Raw genomic sequence first — 23,616 nt, 5'->3', positions numbered from 1 at the left:
AGTTAGAACAGAGATAAATGCTGCCTGTGCCTTCCAAAGCCTCAGAGTAAAGTAAATGTGCTCATGGAGAACTTTCAAACTGTATTTTTTAAAAAAATTTTTTACACCCTTGGGGTATTTCCTAGGTTTATTAAACCAGAATCTGTAAAGGTGTAACAGTTTTTATCTTTCTGAGTGAAACATTTTTTATCTATTACTTAGCACCCATTCTGCCTCATTCCGTTTCAGATATTTTCACCTCTGTGGTGACATATATGTGAAAATGATCATTTAAGAGTTTTTAGATTATGAGCAATGCATCCCAACCCCAAATAATTCTCCCCTACACTTGTCCTTAAAGAGGGTGTTCCCCTATTCCATCCAAGGATCACTAAGGACTTGAAGCAAAGTAGCTGGTGAGAGGTGAGTGTGAAAGGGGAGTAGACTTCGGACTGGTTACAGCTGACTTATGTCCTAATGCTGCCATTTAGCCATGTGACCAGAACCTGGGCCTCAACTTTTCTTGGGATCAGTTTGATATAGATGAAATGATGTAGCCATTAGAAGATGCTCAGTAATGACTAGATTCTGTCCATTCTTCCTTGACAGGTCGATAGGGATGGGGAAGGAGGAAAAAAGAAGCAGAGACCTCAAACTAAAGAGGTAAGAAACAGTGTCAGGGAGGAGTGTCCGACCGTCCGGAAGCTGCGGGAGGCGGGTTGCTGCCCCTGAAATTCCCAGGATATTTAAATGGTCTGAGTCTCGGCGCAGGAGCCGTACATTGAAGACAATGTCTGGAAGCTTTTACTTTGTAATTGTCGGCCACCATGATAATCCAGTTTTTGAAATGGAGTTTTTGCCAGCTGGAAAAGCAGAATCCAAAGACGACCATCGGCATCTGAACCAGTTCATAGCTCACGCTGCCCTCGACCTGGTAGACGAGAACATGTGGCTGTCAAACAACATGTACTTGAAAACTGTGGACAAGTTCAATGAGTGGTTTGTTTCAGCGTTCGTTACTGCAGGTCATATGAGATTTATTATGCTTCATGACATAAGGCAAGAAGATGGAATAAAGAACTTCTTTACTGATGTCTACGATTTATACATAAAGTTTGCAATGAATCCATTTTATGAACCCAATTCTCCTATTCGATCCAGTGCATTTGACAGAAAAGTCCAGTTTCTTGGGAAGAAACACCTTTTAAGCTGAAGACAAGGAAATTCGGAACGAATGTCACAACAGGATATACTCGGGAATGTGCACATTTTAAGTTACTTGATAAAATAGCCTGGAAAAGTTTTACATGTCTCAATTTATCTAAACCTAATGAATTTTACTTTTATGGTTGGTAAAAAATACTACTTTCTTAGAATTATCAATAGATCATTAGTTGCTTAGGAATAGTTATTTATAAGGAGTTCTTTATCAATAACCTTGAAACACCTTTATTTTAAAAATCTGAAAATAAACTTTTGACTTTCGTCATTCAGATAGCTTGATCTTGATGTAACAGTCCAGAACCGAATGTCACTGGCAGGATTTGGCAGACAGATCTGAAACTAAAGCGTCTGCAGTGGGGAATGAAGTTGATAGCACATACCTGGGCTTACCTATACACCTGTAGATGTTATAAAAATGTACAGGCACTCTGCATAGTGCTACCCAGGAAGCTGAAGCAGACAGCTTTTGCAGTGCTCAAAGCCACATGCCTGCCCCATCTCAGACTGGGAACAGTGATCCTGCTGTCCTTCTGGAATGAGGGGCTGGGCCCAAAGGGCCGGGTCGTGTTCTTTTATTTCCTTTCCCGTAGACTGTATACCAAGGATGAAATACACCTGTTGATATCTGTGCTAGTAAAAATTTGTAAGGCAATCTTAGCGTTGTAAACAAAGCAAAGCTCGCATTATTAACATCTGCACTCCTAGCTGTACACCGGAGAAGCCGGAGTGGCCTCTCACGCTGTAACAAGTGTGGGATCTTACTGAAAATGAGTAAATGTCGCTCAAAAAACAAGTAATATAACCATGGATTTTCTGTGCTAATTGTGAACAGTTGAAGAATTTTGTTCCATTCTGAATAAATTGCGCAAGTAATTCAAAGTTTGGTCTTGTATCTTTGATGGATAATTTTCCCCCTGTCTATTAAATAAAGATGTTTGTCCAAAAAAAAAAAAAAAGAAACAGTGTCAGGTGGGCCTATCTAAAATTAGAACATGTAAATAGGATCCAAATGATGGTAATTTGACTTACAGTTTCCCAGGAACGCATCTATTATACCAGGCAATGGCAATTTTGTAATTCTGCAGCAACATTTATAATCACCATTGTTTTAAAGGACCCCTTGATGCTATAGCTTCTATAGCATCATAGAAATTTCTATTATGGAAATTAGAGGGCTAGAATTAAAGGTCTATGGGTCCTAGTGAATGAACTCCCACCCCAAGTGTCAGTGATGTAAAACTTGTCTATAGCTACAAAATATTACTTAGTCACTCCGTCAAAGGGACAAAAATAAGTTCCTGCTACTGAAATTTCATCCATATGATTAAATGGGAAATAAGAGATAGCTCTTAAACAGATTAATATTGAATATTTTCAGAATATCTTCTATTAAAGCTTGATCAAAGGAACCCTAGTCTCCTAACTCCTTTCTTCATCTTTGATTCCTGAAGCTTCTGAAACTTTTTTAAGTAAAAGATTTAAAGTACAAAGAAAACACCGTAGATATGTGGCTAAAAATCCTAGAGTAAACTTACAGAAAGTAAGAGAAAAGGTAACAGCCCTGGATAATGGAAACAGATAACAAACATCTCTCATCTTCTACTTCATGATCTCAATCTAATGCAAGAGGCCTAGACGAGTGCTAGAGTGAGGCTGAGCTGCCTGCAATGCCCCAGCTCAGTTGGAAACTTCTCTGTCCAGCAGAGGTTTCAGGACCATGGTGGAACAAATTTATCCAGGACACTATATTTTGTATGGGGGGAATGGGAGGTGGCTGTTCCCTCTAGTGGGGAAAGCACCAAACTTCCATTTCCTGTGCCTTTTATTGAGGAGGGGATTCGGGAGATACAAGGTCAAGACTTGTGAATCATCAATAAGCTTTCAGATGCTTGTCTTACAATTGACAGTTACTGATTACAGATATCAATATAGAGAACACAGTGACCAGTCTGTGTCAGGGTCTGCTGAACATCCTGATGCCATGCTGACATCAGGGGCAAGGCTTCATACATTTTTAGCTACAGATTGTTTATAATTAACTAAGAGATAAGAAAAGCGGAGCAAGCTCTAAAGCATAATATGCATTCTTTAAATCCAGTTTCCAAGGGAACCCTCTGAGTAGCCTTTGGTCCTATCTGCCACACAGCCTTTCGGTTTTCTGCTGAGACTTAAAGGTCTCCCGGGGGGCCCGGGGGGGGGGGGGCGCTGGCTTATTGCTTGGGCTACAATTCCTGAAACCACAAGGAGCGGTTCCCCATGCTAGAGTCTCCAGACCAGCGGCAATAGCACTGCCTGGAAACCTGTTAGTCCTGTAAATTCTCAGGCTTCATTCTACATCTACTTAATGAGAAACGCTTGGGTGGGCTCAGCAATTCTTGTTTTAACAAGCCCTCCAGGTAATTCTGATGATGTTTGATTTTGATAACTGTTAGTCTAGAATAGATTTTGAAAAATAGAAAACCATAACCTTCAGAGTGTCATTGTTATAAAAATTTTATTCCTAGCTTAAAAAAAAAACACAAATATTAATAGTCTGTATAATTCTTAGATCACTATACCTTTAGACTACAGAGTTTCCTGAAAGCCAGTACCCCTACAAAATGACAGTTTTTGGAAGACTTTCAGAAGGTCACTTTTCCTAACCTACTACAGAATGTTTTAAGTGCTAAAGTTAGGTTATAACCTACAAATGTCTGGTGGAACTAAATCTATGAAATAGCTATTTACAGAAGGGGTTTGAAGCCCAAATAATTTTAGAGTACTCTGGATTACACAAAATGAAAAAGTTTTCCTTGCTGAGAAGAGAGCATTTTTAATTTTGTGCAATCCAGTGCTGTGCAGAACTTCTCAGAGATTTTACTGTGTGAAAGTGTAATTTTGAATTTCCAAAAGAGAAGGTGCTCTTTTGTGTAAGGTGGTTCTTTTGGTTTATGGTGTCTCTCAAACTTGTTTGAGCATGGAAACCTTTTTCTGTGAAGCATCCCTTGGGACCAGAATTCTGCAGAATCTACTTCAGGAAATGCTTATCTGAAGTATAGAATGCTAGACTTCCTGGCTTAGAGCAGTTTTTAGAAATCAACCACTTAAATCCCTTAGTTCTGAGCACCTAGCTTGCTTAAGCAGGAGAACCACCTTCCACCTGTATTGGTGCTGTTACTAACCCTTGTCAGAGAAGGAAAACTCTGACTCCAAAAAACCTCCGCTGCCTTGCGGCATACCTCTTCAGGGGAAAGGCTAAGGGAGTAGACCCCGACGGAAAATCCGGAGCCGGAGTCCCTAAGGCGGTTCGACGTTGTAGTCAACACCGGCAACTCCTGCGGCGCACCTGAAGCCAAGCTGTATTGACTCCGTCTTTCCCTTGGACCCTTCAGCTGCGAAGAGAAGGGGGGTCTGCTGCATGGGCAACAGCAGACCCTCCATATCACCCTGCCCAGGCTCTGTAGCTTCAGCTTCACTGGAGAGGACACTCTAGCGTCATCACAAGATGTCGATTCAACACGGGAGGAGACAGATACCGTGTCACTCCCGAGTTGGACTGCACAGCCATTCTCGGCGGTGCAGATAGACTCTTAAGAAGCTACACACCATCGTCTCTCGAGACGGACGGCTGCCCACGACTAACCCTTGCAGATGTGAGAATCTTTTTTAAACATCAGATTTCAGAGTTAAACAGCTATCTCCTGCACACGTAGACATGGATAAAATTTAACTAAACTGTTTTACACTTTGTCAGTTAGAAAAGTGGCCTGACAATGGGTAATACCTCAAGATTTGGAGTCAGATTCCAGGTTTATTATTTATCACCAATAAAACCAAAGGGAGACTTACTTAAATTCTCCAAATCTCACTTTCTTCTGTAGAAAATAGGGATAACAATTGTATCTGCCTTCAGGGTGCCAATAAAAGATAAACAATGTAATCCCTATAACATAGCACAGTGCTTGCCACACTAAGTGCTTAATGAATGTTAGTCACTGTTTTATTTATTAATTAAAGAATTACATTATGGACAAAAGTTACCAAAAAATCCACAATTCTTTCAAAGAATTTGTATTTTATTAGATCAAATTAGACTGCTCATGCATTGGGGGTGGGGGGAATATTATTGTATACATAGCTACACGACATTATTTATTCATTCTACAATGTTTGATGTGCAAATCAATTTGCAGATCTTTTGCAGTAACTTCAATATTTGGGGTTTACTGATGACAGGTTAGGAACCAATGGCCCGTGTCAACCTATATTTTGTCTAAAAATAGACTGTTTTTAAAAACATTTACATGAGGAGAGAGCCTTCATTCAGCCTTTTTTTGGTCCTGTGTTTAAGTTCCCTTGCAATTAATTTTTTATGCGTCTCTTTGGGCATGTTGGAAACCCATTTCTTCTGATCTAATCTTCTGCAGACCTGAACAGCTGCTCAGCATCTTCCCCACAATAACATTTTATTCAGAGTAAAACCTCTTCCTAAAGAAACCACTCTATCAATTAACAATATTATGTACCTAGCATTTGAGTAAATACCTTTGGAGAGATAAAAGACATTTGAAACCTCTTCTGTCATTTCAAGGAACTTATTATGTAGTTGAAGGAACAAATTTATTATTTGAGAGTATTCAAGTGCTATACTGATGGTATTGGTTGAAAATGCAGTTGTTCAGAAAAGGACAAAATCAACCTGGGAGAATATTTGCAAAGCTCCATGTAGGAGAAAGCACGTTTGGTGCAAAAATACAGAATTAGGAATCAGGATTTAAATTCTAATCCAGTCTTTGAAATGAATTTACTGTGTGACCTTGGGCTAGACTTTAACTTCCCTAGATCTTAGTTATCTTATCTGTAAAGTGAACTACCTGGTTAGGCTCTGCCAGCTGCCCCTTCTGGTGGGAGACATTCATCCCCAACACACGCTTTCACATTGAAGGCTCATACAGCCCTCTGATGTAGCCCCATTTTTCAGAAGAAAACAGTGATGCTCTGCAAAGATGTAACCACATAGCTATTAAGTTTTTCTAGTCCTCTCACCCCACTTTCCCCATTCTGACCTCTTTTCTCTTAATCACAAGGCCAAATTTCTCTTTTGAGGCGATGGGAAAAGGTTTAAGCTGGACCTTCTGAAATGGGTGAGTGCAGAGATCAAGTTACACTGTGGGTCTAACTCAATCCCCAGAGCACAGGATAATTTATAGTGCAACTCCTTCCTTGAATCCCAAAAAGCCTATAATATGAGGTTACTTCTGTTCCCAAACACCAGCATTATTATGGAGATCATCTGAACAGGAAGTTAGTTTGTTGCTTATTCATTAAACTTTTCTTTTTTAAGCATTTCTTTTCTTTTCTTTTTTAAAAATTCTTGGGCCATTTTTAAATTGCTTTTTTCTTAAATTCTCCTTAATTTCTCCAAACAAAACTCTGCCTGTTAACATGTATACAGAAAGAGCATTTTCTCCCACCTCTTTTAATCATTAGCCTGTAAGTCATCACCAGTATAATATCATGTTTATTCCTTTCATAAAAGGATGACTACATTGACTTTCATTTACTTCTATTTCACTAAGAGTTCAGAACACTTCTATATGTGACTTTTTCTTCCTCTAATCAGTGTTGTTTGCCTTCTGTCCTTGTGTGCTCTGCTTGAGTCTGATCGTCTAGAAATAGAAGAGCTAATAAGTTACAATCCTGAAGGTTTACTGAGTGCTCACTTTGTTTCAGATACCATTTAAGGTGTGTCATGTTTAATCTTCACAACCACTGCAAAAGTTAGAAATTACTATTTTTCCCATATCGCAAATAAGGAAATAGAGATGAAAGTAACCTGTCCAAAGTTGCTGCCATTTAGCAGAGTACAGAGTCAAACTCAGAGACTTGGGCACCAAAACCTAAGCCTACAATTTTGCCCTCCCACAAAAAAAGTGAGATATATGTGGGAGGATCGGTCTCCTCCTCCTCCTCGCCATCCCTCCTTCTGCTTCTTCTCCTCTTCCTGATCATCATCATCATCAGTATCACCATCATCTTTTTCAGGCTGAGCTGTTTTAGATGGAGTTTATTTGAGTAGTGTGGGAAGATTAATTATTTAGGCGAGGAGAAAATTAGCAGCAAGAGAAGGAAATTAAGAAAGGGAACATTCTGGATATACATTTACATCTCATATACACCTCTTGCCCGAATGGAGAGTTGTTTCCTGACCAATTTCTTAGTGAAAGACGTTATTCACAGCTAGGAAAAGCACGCCCCACCGCTGGCAGTTGGTGTGAGAGTTGGAGAAATTAATAGCTCACTGTCGTTTCTAACATATTTTAATAATTGACAGAATAAAAATTGATCCTTATCTTTAAAAAAGCTTTAGGAAATTATTCCCTCTATCTTATTACGTCTGCTGTGTCTTACTGTCATGATAAAATCCTGTGTCTGATATTTTCCCTTCCCCTGCTAATAGCAAGGCTTTAAATTATTAAAGGAGAAGAATGTGAAAGCTCTTTCTCTCCTTGCTGCTTTGAGAGTTGGTTGATTTTTTGAGGCTCCCTCTCTCTGCCTTGGAAAGGTTCATTTTCTGTTGGGAGGCTCGCTCCAGCCCTGCTTCATGCTTAGGAACATGAAGGGTAAGAGTTTAGGCTGCCTAGTGAAACAGAGGAATGCTTGCAGGGGAAGGGGGTTGTTGACTTTACTTAAAATATTTTTTTGCAAATATTTCATATAATGTAGGTTTTGCAGCTCCCCCTGCTCTTCTGCAACCCCTCCCCCACTTTTAAATAAATGTGTAGAATTATAGTGTGTGAAGAGGAAGTTAGAAAATGAACCCCACTGTTCCTACCTCCAGAGGCATCTGTGCGGGTGTGCAGGGTGAATGAGCCCTTTGGGAATTCTAAGGGAATCCTCTAGAGCCAAATTCCTCTACCAGGGCAAACTTCCATCAGCTGTGTAAATAGTGTGGCAACGTGTGGAAGCCACAGGCAGTTTCCTGATAGTCAGCTACTGTGCCCAGGTAGTTAAAAGGATTCATGTTCCATCCATCCTGAGGTTTGCAGGGTGTGAGTTGAGTCTTGTAGTCCCTAATGAGTGGGTGGGTAGAAATTTTCTCTCCACTTTATTTAGTGTGAGGAAAGGCACTCTGATGAAGGTAGGTGTGTGTAGCAAAGAAAACCATTGGTGTGTCTGAGTGAAGAAGAAAACTGTGACTGCAAATTGGAGACAGAGTTGGGCACTCACTGGCAGACTTTCATCACAGTTCAAGAAATTCCTGGGACTAGGCATAGGACATTGTGCTCTGAGGTTGTTTATTTAACTGTTCCTTAGAACGTGAACTTGAATACAATTCCCGTATACAATTCACGTATCTAGTTTCTTTTCCCTGCTACGTGTGAAAGAAGGCAGCACCCCGAAGGCTTTCTGTCCATCAGCAGTAGTGCCTGTGCCTGAGCCTCTGTTGGGTGTTGGTTTGCCGCTGCATTAACCTCAGTTCTTCCCCATGTAGAAATCTGGATGCTTGCCCTAACTCCTGGATCTGAAGTTGTTTTACTTTTCTTATGCTTATTTTGCAGTCTTCATCCCTCTGACATCTAACTTGTTTGTTTAGCTTAAATGAATAGGCATAGAGACAAAACAGCTAAGTACAAGCAGTCCGCTATGTACATCTGTACATAATGCATTCCTGAACATGTGAACAAATCTGCACTACTGAAGTGATTTATCTGTTGCAAATAGCCTTTAATTACATGTTTCTAGCATTTTGTTTGTGCTCTCTAGTTCTTTTCATTCACCACTTGGACACATGGTATAATGACTGAAGTCCAACATCATTCAATTGAGGCAAAGGTTTCTCTGATTTTGGCTTGGCCAATGTTTTCCATCTTTATTTTAATAGTATTCAGTTTATGAGACTTGTTCTTCTTTTCAATAGTACTAGTATTTATATTTCCATTTTAAGCCCTATTTTTGTGCACGTATGTAGATAAAAGCCATCAAAATATTCAAATAATTAAACAAGAACTCTTGTACAAAGATGGCACCATCCTGCTCCAACAGAACAACTGTGCCTGCCAATGATCCAGTTTCACCACGACCGACTTAAGTGCTGTGTTTTTCCTTTCTTTGGAGTTCTCCTTATTTGCCTAAACCATCCCAGGCATTATCAGATACCAGGATTGCATGCTCTTGTGGGTATGTTTTCTTGAAATGATCAACTTTGGGGCATTGGTCAAAGTTCCAGAGCCGCAGGAATCGGTGGAAGACAGGTAGGGATGCAGCGCTTGTTTCCTCTGTGCATTGTGAACAAGTCTGCCTCATCCCCGCTGGGAGAGGCTTGTCACCAAGACAGATCTCAGAGACCCCTTCACATATTGTAGTTGTTTTTTTCAGAATAATTGAATCTTTGAACTGTTGTTGTTTTAAAGGCTCAGTGTGTTAGATATGCATATAGATAGTTGTGACTAAAAATTAAGAAAAGGAGAGGAGAAAATGGAAAGGAGAGAGAAAATGGAAACCAGTGGGCGGCCTGGATCATTATTTCTCTTTTGTTACCACATTTATAGCTCCCTTGAAAAATAATCTGGAGATATATTGTATAACATATTAAAAGTATATAAAAATAGATCTGAGAAGCAGTGGAGTACAATCATTAACAGCATGGACTTTAAAGGAAGACAGTTTGGATCCCAGCTCAACCACTTTCTAGCTGTATGATCTTTGGTGAGTTTTTCAAACATATATTTTATAAATTTTTATAAAATTACCCAGTGTTAGGCAGCAAACGTAGGTTCGTTGTGACGATTTTTTGGTGTGGTCTGAAAACCTGTGTTTTCCATTTTATCTTTAACATTTATTGGCCAAATAATACTACTAACCATTGTGGGAAGGGAATGGAGGATGGATGGAGGGCATAGGTATGCAAATTGCTTGGGATTAGGTAAAGTGGGCCTGACAATTGGTGCCATTACTTTCTCCCTGTTTGTGAGTGGCTTTTTAAAAAAATTCAATCCTTATTGTATTTTTTTCCATTACCATTTAGTTCCCTTTTACCCTCCTCCCCGCAGCAATCACCACACTGCTGTCCATGTCCATGAATTCTTTTTCCTCTTTGCTCACTCTCTCCACCCCCTAACATACACCCCCCAGCTGTCATCTGCTCTCCATCTATGAGTCTGTTTCTGTTTTGCTTGTTAATTTCTTTTGTTCATTAGATTCCACATACGAGTGAAATCACATTGTATTTGTCTTTCTCTGACTGGCTTATTTCACTTAGCATAATGTTCTCCAAGTCCATCCATACGGTCACAAAGGGTAAAACTTTCTTCCTTTTTATGGCCGAGTAGAATTCCATTGTGTAAACGTCTTATAGCTATTTTATCTGCTCATCTACTGATGGACACTTGGGCTGCTTCCATATCTTGGCAATTGTGAGTAACGCTGCAATGAATGTGGGGGTGCTTATCTTATTTCAAATTAGTGTTTTGGGTTCCTTCAGCTATATCCCCAGAAGCAGAATCACTGAATCAAAAGGCAGATCCATTTTTAATTTTTTGAAGTATCTCCATACTGCTTTCCACAGTGGCTGCACTAGTCTGCATTCCCACCAACAGTGCAAAAGGGTTCCCATTTCTCCACATCCTTGCCAGCACTTGTTTGTTGATTTATTGATGATAACCATTCAGACACGTGTGAAATGGTATCTCATTGTGTTTTTAATTTGCATTTCTCTGATGGTTACTAATGTTGAGCATCTTTTCATATGTCTGTCACCCATCTGTTTGTCCTCTTTGGAGAAGTGTCTATTCAGGTCCTTTGCCCGTTTTCTAATTGGGTTGTTTCTTTTCTTTGGTGTTGAGTTTTGTAAGTTCTTCATAAATTTTGGATATTAACCACTTATCAGATGTATCAGCAAATATGTTCTTCCATTCTGTGGGTTGTCTTTTTATTTTGTTGATGGTTTCCTTTGCTGTGCAAAAAATTTTTAGTTTGATGTAATCCCCCCACCCATTTTTTTTGTTTGTTTGTTTGTTTTTGTTCTCTTTGCCTGGGGACATATATCCAATAAAATATTGCTACAAGCAATGACCAAGATTTTATTGCCTATGTTTCCTTCCACAATTTTTATGATTTTGGGTCTAACATTTAAGTCTTTGTTCTATTTTAAATTTATTCTTGTGTGTGGTGTAGCAAGATGGCCTAGTTTCATTTTTCTGTACTTATCTATCCAATTCTCTCAACACCATTTATTGAATAAGCTATCATTAGCCCATTGTATGTGCTTGCTACCACTGTCAAATATTAATTGGCTATAAAGTTGTGGCTTTATTTCTGGGCTCTCTATTCTGTTCCATTGATCTATGTGTCTGTTTTTATGCCCATACCATGCTGTTTTGATTACTAGGGCCTTATAGTACAGTTTGATATTAGGTAGCATGATTCCTCCAACTTCGTTCCTTTTTCTCAGGATCGCTATTGCTATGTGGGGCCTTTTGTGGTTCCATATACATTTTAAAAATATTTGTCCTAGTTCTGTGAAATATGTCCTTGGAATCTTAATAGGAATTGTATTGAATCTATAGACTGCTTTGGGTAATATGGGCATTTTAATGACAATTCTTCCTATCCATGAACATGACATGTGCTTCCACTTATTTGTATCTTTTTCTATTTCTTTTTTCAATGTCATAACTTTCTCAGTACAGGTCTTTTACATTCTTGGTTAGGTTTATTCCTAGGTATTTTATTCTTTTTGTAGCAATTGTGAATTGGATTGTTTTCTTAATTTCCCCTTCTGTTAATTCCTTATTGGCATATAAAAATGCAATTTATTTCTGGATGTCTGTTTTTGCATTCTGCTACTTTGCTGAATTCATTTATCAGTTCTAGTAGTTTCTTGGTGAAATCTTTTTGGAATCAAACTATACATTGTACTCTCCATGTATAGTATCATGCCATCTGCAAATAATGACAGTTTTACGTCTCCCTTTCCAATTTGGATGCCTTTTATTTCTTCTTCTTATCTAATTGCTGTGGCTAGAACTTCCAGTATTATGTTGAATAAGAGAGGTGAAAGTGGACATAACTGTCTTATTCCTGGTCTTAGGGGTAATACTTGCAGTTTTTGCCTATTGAGGATGATGCTGGCAGTTGGTTAGTCATATATGGCCTTTATTATGTTTAGGTATGTTCCCTCTAATCCAACTTTCCTGAGAATTTTTATCACAAATGGGTGCTGGATTTTTTCAAATGATTTTTCTGCATCTATTGATATAATCATGTGGTTTTTATCCTTCATTTCATTTATGTAGTATATCACATTTATTTATTTGTGAATGTTGTACCAACCTTGAATTCCTGGAATAACTTTCACTTGATCATGGTGTATGATCTTTTTGATGCATTGCTGTATTTGGTTTGCTAATATTTTGTTGAGAATTTTAGTGTCTATGTTTGTCAGGGATATTGGCCTATAATTTTATTTCTTTGGAATGTCTTCATCTGATTTTGGAATTAGGATAATGCTGGCCTCATAAAATGAGTTTGAGAACCTTCCCTTTTCTTGAATTTTATGAAATAATTTGAGAAGAAGTGTTAGTTCGTCATGAAATGTTTGGTAAAATTCACCTGTGAAGCCATCTGGTCCAGGGCTTTTGTTTGTTGCAAGTTTTTTGATTAGTGCTTCAATTTAACTAGGTACAATCTGTCTATTTATATTCTCTGATTCTTCATGATTTAGTTTTGGAAAATTGTATGTTTCTAAGAATTAATTCATTTCATCCAGGTTAGCCAGTTTGTTGGCATATAGTCGTTCATATTTTCTTACAATTCTTTGTATTTCTTTGGTGTCTGTTGTTATTGCTCCTATTTCATTTCTGATTTTATTTATTTGGGTCCTTTTTATTTTTTTCTTGATGAGTCTGGTTAAAGGTTTGTCAATCTTGTTCATCTTTTCAAAGAACCAGCTCTTGGATTCATTGAGCTTTTGTATTCTTTTTTTAGACTCTATTTTATTCATTTCTGCTCTGATATTTATTGTTGCCTTTTTTCTACTCCCTTTGGACTTTGGTTGTTGTTCTCTTATCAAGTCCCTTTAAGTGGAATGTTAAATTGTTTATTTGAACTTTTTCTTGTTTTTTTGAGATAGGCCTGTAATGCTATGAATTTCCCTGTTAGAATTACTTTCCCAGTGTCCCACAATTTTGGATTGTTGTGTCTTCATTTTTATTTGTTTCAAGGTATCTTTTGATTTCTTCCTTGATCACGTTGTTGACCCATTCACTGTTTAACAACATGTTATTTAGCTTCCATGTCATTGCGTGTTTTTCAGTGTTTTTCTTGTGATTGATTTCAAGTTTCATAGCATTATGGTCAGAGAAGATGCTTAATATGATTTCAATCTTCCTAAATTTAGTGAGACTTTTTTGTGTCCTAACATATGGTCTATCCTAGAAAATGTTCCATGTGCACTTGAAAAGTATATATACTCTGCTGCTTTGGGATAAAATGCTCCAAAGATATCAATTAAATCCGTTTGATCTAGTGTGTAATTTAAGGTCACTGTCTCCTTGTTGATTTTCTGCCTGGAGAATCTATCCATTGAAGTCAGTGGAGTGTTAAAATCCCTGACTATGACTCCATTTCTGTTGATCTCTCCCTTTATGTCCATTAAGATTTGCTTCACATATTTATGTGCTCCTACATTGGGTGTGTAAATGTTTACTAGGGTTATATCCTCTTGCTGGATTGTTCCCCTTATCATTATGTAGTGTTCTTCATTGTCTCTTGCTATAGTTTTGATTTAAAATTCAATTTTTTTGGATATAAGTACTGCTACCCTAGCTTTTTTTCCCTTTCCATTTGCATGAAATATCTTTTCCATCCCTTTACTTTTCGTATGTGTGTATCTTTCAATCTGAGATGGGTCTTTCATAGGCAGTATATATATAGGTCTTGCTTTCTTATCCATTCAGCTACCTTATGTCTTTTGTTTGGAGCATTTAAGCCATTTACATTTAAGGTGATTATTGATAGATGTGTATATAGTGCCATTTTGTTGTTAGACTATTTTCCTCTGATTTTTTTTCTCTTTTTCTTCTTCTTCTTAAAGCAAGCCCTTTAACATTTGTTGCAGTACTGGTTTGGTGTTAACAAACCCCTTTAGCTTTTTCTTGTCTGGGAAACTCCCTATTTCTCCTTTGATTTTAAATGATAACCTTTCTGGGTAAAGTAGCCTTGGTTGTAGGTCCTTGCTTTTCACCCCCTTGAATATTTCACACTACTCCCTTCTGGCCTGAAATGTTTCTGTTGAGTAATCAGATGCCAGTCTAATTGGTGCTCTCTTGCAGGTAACTCCCTGCTTTTCTCTTGTGGCGTTTAGGATTCTCTCCTTGTCTTTAAGCTTGTCATTTTAATTATGATGTGTCTCAGTGTAGGTCTCTTTGAGTTCAACTTGTAGGGGACTCTCTGAGCTTCCTAGACTTGGTGTCTTTTTCTTTCACTAGATTAGGGAAGTTTTCAGTCATTATTTCTTCAAATAGGTTCTCAGTCCCTTGCTCACTCTCTTCTCTTTCTGGCATTCCCATGATGCAGATGTTGTGAGGCTTTATGTTGTCCTAAATTTTCTTAAGCTCCTCTCATTTTTTAAAATTCTTTTTTCTTTTTGCTGCTCTGCCTGGGTGTTTTTGTCTAACTTGTCTTCCAAATTACTGATTCAGTCCTCTGCTTCATCTAACCTACTGTTTATTCCTTCCAGTGTAGTATTTATTTCAGATATGGCATTCTTTATTTCTCACTGGTCCTTTTTTATGGTTTCTATGTCTTTTTGCATGTTGTTGAGTATCCTTATAATCATTCCTCTGAACTCTCTATCTGATGAGTTGCTTTCCTTCCATTTCATCCTGTTCTTCTGAAGAATTCTTTTGTTCTTCCATTTGGGGTCTGTTTCTTTGTCTTTCCATTTTGTCTGCTTCTTTGTATTTTCTGCCTTAGTTGCTAAACTGATCAGTAGCCTCAAGCTGTAAACAGCAGCTTGAGCACAGGGTGGGGCAGAGTAAATTCTGTGGGTGGAGCCATTGTTTCCCCTCACATTGATGACCCTTGAAGGGGACTTCTCTGCCTGAGCAAGATGCCTCCTGCCATAAGGGGAATGACTCAGCACAGGGGTCCTGGCAGCTGTACCTTCAGTTCTCTCCCATGAGCCACCAACCCCAGACTCTCCTCAAGCATTTCTAGTCCACTGTGCCCTCCCTTTGCTGGAGTCCAGGGTAAGCAGCTACAAATAGAATTTTGTGCATTTGCCCTTTAAGAGGCTATCTGCATCTGTAGCCATCTCACCCTGGTAGACAGAAACCCTGCTGCTTTTCACAGCTCAATGCTATCTTGTTTCTTTCCAGCTCTGGTGCTGTAGACCCTGGGGAATCCAGCTTGGGGTTTAGACCTGACACTTCTCAGGGGGACCCCGCCCCTAGCTGATGAAATATCCTTCCAGAACTTGAGCTGCAAGCCATGGGAGCCCAGCCCTCCCTTTTGTGCCTCCTCCACACTCCCTACCAATCTCATTGTGGTGAAGTGGTTCCTTCTGTTTGTCCCTGGTTATAAGGCTTCTCTCCAGCTAGTGTTCAGCTGGTTATTCAGGATGATTTTGTTACAATTTAGCTGTAATTCCAGATTGGTCCTGGGAGGCAGTTAGTATATCTTTCACTTACTCCTCTGCCATCTTGGATCCTCATGAGTGGTTTTTCATTAATTAATATGTTGGCTGATGGTATGCATAGATAGAGGGCTGTTTTCACTAAAAGATTGGAAAACCAGTAATCTGGTTCTTGAATCCTTACATCTTATCACTGTTTATCTGGATTTATGATGTTGGATGATTTTCAGAAATTGAAATATGAGATGACATTAACTGCCTGTTTTTCTGTGACAGGGATTCCAAGCCAGATACCTAGAAATAGAATTTGGAGAGGCGGTTTGAGAGGTTACAAAATTCTGATTTCCTCAGAATCTAAGCATGTCCAAGCTATAAGTTTTTAGGATTAGTCCCTCTTGGTGTCTTTTCAAAGGTGAGAACATAGCAGCAGTTTGTCAGACTATTCCATGAATGTCATCATATTTTAAAATGCTGGTTTCTAACATGATATCCCATAGAATTATGGACAATGTTTAGGTCATGGAGTAAGGATATGTGGATTTGAATACAACCTTTAATAATTCTGAGCCTCAGTTGATTCAGTTATAAGCTGTGTATATTAATACCTGCCCTAGCTGGTTTAGCTCAGTGGATTGAGCATCGGCCTGCGAGCTAAGTGTCGCTGGTTCGATCTTCCAGTCAGGGTACATCAGAGAAGGAAAACTCTGACTCCAAAAAACCTCCGCTGCCTTGCGGCATACCTCTTCAGGGGAAAGGCTAAGGGAGTAAACCCCGACAGAAAATCCGGAGCCGGAGTCCCTAAGGCGGTTTGACGTTGTAGTCAACACCGGCAACTCCTGCGGCGCACCTGAAGCCAAGCTGTATCGACTCCGTCTTTCCCTTGGACCCTTCAGCTGCGAAGAGAGGGGGGTCTGCTGCATGGGCAACAGCAGACCCTCCATATTACCCTGCCCAGGCTCTGTAGCTTCAGCGTCATCGCAAGATGTCGATTCAACATGGGAGGAGACAGATACTACCATGTCACTCCCGAGTCGGACTGCACAGCCATTCTCGGCGGTGCAGATAGACTCTTAAGAAGCTACACCAGGGGAGAAACAAGATGGCGGAGGAGTAAGTGGAAGCTACACTAACTTCCTCCTAGAACTAGTCTGGATTTACAATGTAATTTTGGAGAAATCATCTGGAATAACGAACCGAACACCAGCTGGAGAGAAGTATTATAACCACGGAGAGACAGAAAAGGCCGCTACATCACAACGTGACCGGTAGGGAGTGCGGAGACGTGGAAGGGCTGGCTGGGCTCCCACGGGTGGCAGCTGAAGGGGCTGAGAAACAGCTCAGCAGCCGGGGATTCCCCCTGAGAAGGGCAGGGTCTAAACCCCCAGCTGGGCTTCCCAGCCTACAGCGACAGAGTGGAAAGTAAAATAGTATCAGCTGTGAAAAGCGAAAAGCCACAGGCTTTCTTGCTAGCCGGAGAGAAACAGCAGGAGAAAAAGAGCTCTTAAGTGGATCACATACGAAAATATTTTGGCCACCACTTACCCTGGGCTCAAGCAGAGGGAAGGCAATGAGGGCTGGAGACACTTGGGGAGAATTTGGCACGGTGGCTTTGAGGGGAGAACTGGAGGAGCAGCTGACTGGGTCCAGTGCTGACTCATCCCCAGTACTGCGGGTAGACCATTCCCCTCCAAGTGGCGTCAGCCTGAGGGGAAGCAAAAGCCCTGCCTACAGGAATTAAGCTGCCACACCCACACTCCTTAAGCCTGACAGCTAATCACAGATTGAATAGATTAACAATCAAAGAAGACAGACAACAGCAGTAGATCCCTGGAAGTCTCCAACAGGCTGCCTAGGGCCAGACTGATACATGATCTGACGCCACCAGAGGCAGATCCAGGAAGTGCAGATCATTCCAAGAAGCACCAACAAACAATAGGAGTCAAAAAAATGGGGAGACAGAGAAACAACCTCCCATCAAAAGGAAAGGTAGAATCCCCAGAAAGAGTGCTAAATGAAATAGAGGGGAGCGAACTATCAGATATGGAATTCAAAACATGGATTATGGAGAAGCTGAATGAGCTCAGCGGAAACTTCAAAGAACTCCAGAAAAACTACAAGGAACTCACAGAAAATTACGTGAGCATGAAAAAGGACATAGAAGCTATCAATAAGAGCCAGGAGGAAATGAAAAATACGATCTCTGAATTGAAGAACACAGTAGAAGGAATTAAAAGCAGGCTAGAGGAAGCAGAAGATCGGATCAGCGAGCTGGAGGACAACCTACACAAAAACTCCCAGACAATGCAACAAAATGAAAAAAGACTGAACAAGACTGAAGAGGTTCTAAGACAGCTGCAGGACAACATGAAACGTAATAATATCCATATCATAGGAATTCCAGAAGGAGAAGAAGAAGAGCAAGGGATAGAAAACCTCTTTGAAAAACTAATGACAGAAAACTTTCCTAACATGACGAGAGAAAGAGTCACGCAAGTCCAGGAAGCACAGAGGGTCCCAATGAAGATGAACCCCAACAGGCCCACTTCAAGACACATCATAATTAAAATGCCAACATTCAAAGACAAAGAGAGAATCCTAAAAGCAGCAAGAGAGAAACAACTAATAACATACAAGGGAGCTCCAATAAGGCTATCATCAGATTTCTCAGCAGAAACACTACAAGCCAGAAGGGAATGGCAAAAAATATTCCAAGCAATGAAAAACAAAGGCCTACAACCAAGAATACTCTACCCAGCAAGGCTTTCATTCAAAATGGAAGGTGAAATAAGGAGTTTCCAAGACAAAAGAAGGCTAAAAGAATACATCTCCACCAAACCAGCATTGCAAGAGATGCTAAAGGGTCTGCTTTAAGAAGATGAAGAAACAGAGAGACAGAGAGGAACACGAGTACAAAGGGGGAAAATGACAATGAATAAGTACTGAAAGAAAGAAGGAACTTCTACCATTTGCAACAACATGATTGGAACTAGAGAGAATTATGCTTAGCGAAATAAGCCAGGCAACAAAAGAAAATTACCTTATGCTGTCACCTGTTACAGGAAACTAATGAACAACACAAACAAATGAGCAAAATTGAACCAGAGGTATGTAAACAAGGAATAAACTAACAGTAACAAAGGGGGAGATGGGAGGGAGAGAAGGGGTAAGAAGGGGAAGGGTCTAGTCAAAGAACATGTATGAATGACCCATGGACATGGACAACTGGGTGGGGACTGACTGTGGGGGGGGGCAGGGTGCAGGGAAGCAAGAGGGGGAAAAAAAGTGAGACAACTGTAGTGGAAAAACAAACAAACAGAAAATTTTTTAGTGGGGGGGGAATAAAAATATAAAGAATAGAAATGCAAGTTCAGTGAATATTAGAAGGACAAGGATTTTCCTTCCGATAAGACAGTCCTACAGATTTAGAGACTTGTATGTGGGTTATGTTACATAAATTAACATGTGTTTTCTGTTTTCAAAGGGCATAAGCCTACAATCTCATTACCTGAGTGATTATCTGTATGCATAGGCCTCACTTAATCCTGTCTGCATTGCTGCCTCCTGAGACTCAATGGTTTGGCTGAACTAAGTGGCTGGGTTGGTGAAGAACGGGGTGGTCTGTGGGCTTCACTTTAAAACTGGTTTCTCTTTTCTATCCTAATGGCTTGGACAGAAAAAGCCCAGAGGCCTGAGATGGGGGAAACCTAAAATATTTCCCTCAGTCCAAAATAAGTATAATGGGCAAAAGGGTTTTGGACAGGTGAGATGTACCTGGCACACCTTCCTCCAAAGAAGCCCTTCTTTTCCCTAATGTGGGACATTGAAAAATTAATACCTGTCTTTTGTCATCTAGTGGTTACGGATTAAATGATGTCCTTTAACCCTGTTGCCCCCAGAATACAACAAGGATGCCAGCCTGTCAAACCAAGCATGCCGTTGTCCAGAGACAGCCAACCAACCTGGAGTCTGCACGATCCTTCCCCTTGTGGGAAGGCCACCCTCCCCTCCACATCCCCACTCTTATTAGGGATTTCTTGACCCACGGGTAGGTAGGACGACGACCATGTCCAGCTTGAAGCAGCTAGAGGAGCTCGAGACCTTCATCCATTGTCCTTTATAAGATTGTAAAGGGTCTTAAGTCTGAGAGGGAGGAATTGTTATTTTTTATTGTTAAAATATTTAACTAATTAATTAATTAATTTTAAAAAAGAAGAAGAAGAATATATGAAAGGGTGAGGCGGGAGAGCTTGTATGTACGACCCATGGGCATGGACTTGGAGAGGGGATTGTTGGGGAGGGGGGGTGCTGGGCGGAGGGGAGCAAAGGGGAAAAAAAATTGGAACTATTGTAACAATATAATCAATAAAATATACTTAAAAAAAAAAAAAAAAAAAGCTACACCATCGTCTCTCGAGACGGACGGCTGCCGATGATATTAATACCTACATCAAAGAATTGTCTTAAGAACTAAATGATACAAATTTTTGCAAGTCCTACCATTAAAATGAAGAATTTCTATAGTAGATCACAGGATTTTGCTATATTTTATAAAACATAAACAAACAAATGAACAAACATGAACCTATATAGCATCATTTCCTAATGTCTGATACTATAACATAAGGAATACAAACAAAGCCCTGTGAAATACTTTTCTTTATCTGATACTATAACAATAAGGAATACAAAAAAAGCCCTGTGAAATACTTTTCTTTATCAATATAACACTTTCCTGTGAAATATTTGGGCAAGGACCAAGGTCAAGAAATATTTAGGTTTCTTTCAACAACTTCCCCTCCAGTCAATGGCAAGAACAAAATGACAAAAAAAAAAAAAAAAAAAAAATTCCACTTTAGCACACTGGGCATTTCTTCTATTTGTTGCTTAGGAGGTTTTTATAAATGAAAGATTGGTTTAGCATAAGTTCTAACAAGCCTCCTTTAACAAAATTTCCAATCTTAGGTAAATAAAAAGGCAGCTGTGTAGGCCCATCAAATTTTGACTTGATTGTGGCAGGAAAATTAACTTTTCTTGAAATGCTACAGTTCTGTTCTTGGCTGAGTAGTGGCAAAATGCATGGGGGCCTTCAGTCTTCCTTTGGTCATAATGAATGAGAGAAAAACCACTAAATATGGTCTAATTAGTCATCCAGTTGATACATATTTTTAAGAGTCTGTTATATGCAAGAAGTTGCTAGGCTTTATAATGCAGACAGGAGGGAGGCATTGGAATAGTTGTGCAAATATATATGAGTTACAGTATGGATCTCAAAGAAACTTACACACTAGTGAAAAGATAAAATATATGACCCTCTCATAAGATAATAAGCAGTAGTTTAATCTGAGAGTGCAAAATATATGATAATTCAGAGAAATAAGAGGTCCTTTTCACTTGGCACTCAGGAAAGAATTAATGGTGAGGGAGTGTTAGAGTCAGGCATTGAAGCATAGCTATCTTTGAACAAGTGGAATAAGAAGAAACACATATTTCTGGTATAGGATGAATTAAGGCCAAGGCACAGAAGAGGGTAAACATAAGGAGCATGAAAAGAAGAGAAGGAAATAAGACTAAAAGTTGAACCCTAGGCTAAAGGAAAAGGGAACATAGCATATTGGAAAGAGCATTGACTTAGTATAAAATGGGATGACATAGTTCCCTGAGAAGAATTAGCTTTTTTTCTTCAATTTAATGTTTTTGAAATCAAGAAAAATCTTAGAGTCAATATGTATGATTAGTGTAATATTCCTTTATTGCCTATAAGGAGATTACTGAATGACTGGTATATCCACAACTGGTGGAAAATCTTAATATTTCATATACAAGCACCCACTTTATAAGATTTTTGGAGAAATAAGTAAAATGATAAATTAAAACACGAGTCACACAGTGTGCTCAATAAACTTACTATTTTTATAAAAATAGAGTTGAACTCAGTTTGACAGGCAATGGAGAAGTATAGGAAGATTTTAAAAAGGAGGAGAAAATGAATCAAATTGTGACATTAAAATCACCTGCCCTCTGGGACACTATGTATTACACTATTAATGAAGATTAATCTGGGGGAGAACCTGTGAAAGTGAATATGACCCGTGCCTCGCCTTGGAAATGCTGCAACAGGACTTGCTAACTAATAGGGCTCAGAAAAGGGAGAAGTAAATATGACTGAAAAGATTGTACTATTAATAGAAATAGAAGATACAGGATGTGATATTATGATTTATAATCAACGTATATATTTATTCATTCAGATCACAGCTCCCAAAACCTGTGGAATTTCCTAAGCATTGAGAGTGACAAAGGTGTCCCCTCTTGTGTTAATGAGGAGGTTTTTGAACCTCACCTAAGGATGGGGCTGATTGCCAGGGTTTGAAGTTTCAGTCCCATTTCTGACCTCCAGGGACGGGAAAGGGCCTGGAGGCTGAATGAATCACCAGTGGCCAATGATTGGATCAATCATGCCTATGTAATAAAGCCTCCATAAAAAGCTAACAGGATAGGATTCAGAGAGCTTCCAGTTTGGTGAATACATGGAAGCCTGGGGAGTATGGTGCACCAGAAGAGGACATAGACATCTGTGCCCTTCTCCACACCTTGTGCTATGCATCTCTTCCAGCTGGCTGTTTCTGAGTTATAGCTTTTATAATAAACTTGTAATCTAGTAAGTAAAACGTTTCTCTGAGTTCTATGAGCCACTTTAGCAAATTAATAGAACCCAAGGAGGAGGTTGTGGGAACCTCCAATCTGTAGCCAGCCAGTCGGAAGCACAGGTTCTGAACAGCATCTCAAGGGGGCTGGAGGTGGGGCCGCTCTGTTAGGACTGAACCTTTAACCTGTGGAATCTGGTGATAGCTCTTGGTAGATTATGTCATAATTGAGTTGAATTGTAGGCCACCAGCTGGTGTCCTGAAAATTGTTTGGGGGTGTAGGAGTGATCAGGAAATTTTTATAGGAGAAGCAGCAGGTGTGGAAGCCCAACCGATATATCAATTTTGGACACACTGAGTCCAATTCCAGATGGAGATATTAGGAGGCATTTTAAAAACTGTAATTTCATTTTAGGAAAGAGATGGGGCTAGAGATATAATTTTAGAGTCATTTTCACTTAGGTGATAGAAGCCATGAATGCAGATATGATTTCTAAACAAAGGTAACATGGAAGGAAAAGAGATGAGAATTAAGAATGCAAACTCTAGAGAAAAACAACATGTAGACAATTCATTGAAAAGAAAACAAAGGAACCAGATAAAGAAGAATATGAAATTTTGGAGGAGAACTAGAAAAGAACCATGGTTCTGAACCCAAAGAGAAAAGAAAAGCTAGTTAACAATGCTAAGTATAATTGATCCCAAAGGCACACATGGACAAATTGGTGTAAATACCTGCCTTTTTAAAAATTGAGATATAATTGACATAGCATAAATTAGTTACAGGCATACAACATGTTCGATATTTGCATACAGAATGTACAGCATGGTGACTATAGTTAATACTATTATACTGTGTATTTGAAAGTTGCTAAAGGAGTAGATCTTAAAAGCTCTATTAAAATATATCACAAAAGATAGCTCCTTCTTTGCACACCTGAGTTGTCCTTGAATATCTCCTGGCCTTCAGCTGCTACCTTTTTGCTGCTTTCACTTTTTCCTTTTGCAGCAATTTCTGAACCCTTTCATTTGGACCTGCATTTCTGAGTTTGCTTCAGTAACTTGGAGTGTTTTGTTTTGTTTTGTTTTGTTTACCCTCCTGCCTGTTTGCCCATGGGAAAATGCAGAGCACAGACTGTCTGAGGCAGCCCC

The 23,616-nt window shown here is 39.4% G+C and overlaps 1 protein-coding gene and 1 long non-coding RNA gene across 2 annotated transcripts in view; both read left to right on the top strand.

The window, feature by feature from the left end:
• The first annotated feature begins 584 nt into the window (after positions 1–584).
• LOC150015196 (uncharacterized) overlaps positions 585–23,616 on the top strand; it is a 28,769-nt gene continuing 5,737 nt past the window's right edge. The window contains exon 1 of the long non-coding RNA XR_016509973.1: positions 585–642. This is a non-coding gene — a long non-coding RNA (uncharacterized LOC150015196). The remainder of the gene's footprint in view (positions 643–23,616) is intronic.
• LOC150015197 (trafficking protein particle complex subunit 2) lies at positions 667–2,146 on the top strand. Its single transcript, XM_090271705.1, has one exon. It carries the CDS (start codon positions 770–772, stop codon positions 1,190–1,192), a length of 423 nt encoding a protein of 140 aa, XP_090127831.1. The 5' UTR covers positions 667–769; the 3' UTR covers positions 1,193–2,146.

The sequence above is a fragment of the Furipterus horrens genome, unplaced genomic scaffold, assembly GCF_987537825.1.
Source record: "Furipterus horrens unplaced genomic scaffold, mFurHor1.1.pri manual_scaffold_3, whole genome shotgun sequence".
In the NCBI taxonomy this organism is placed as follows: Eukaryota; Metazoa; Chordata; class Mammalia; order Chiroptera; family Furipteridae; genus Furipterus; species Furipterus horrens.
This window is presented reverse-complemented; position numbering and strand designations above follow the sequence as displayed.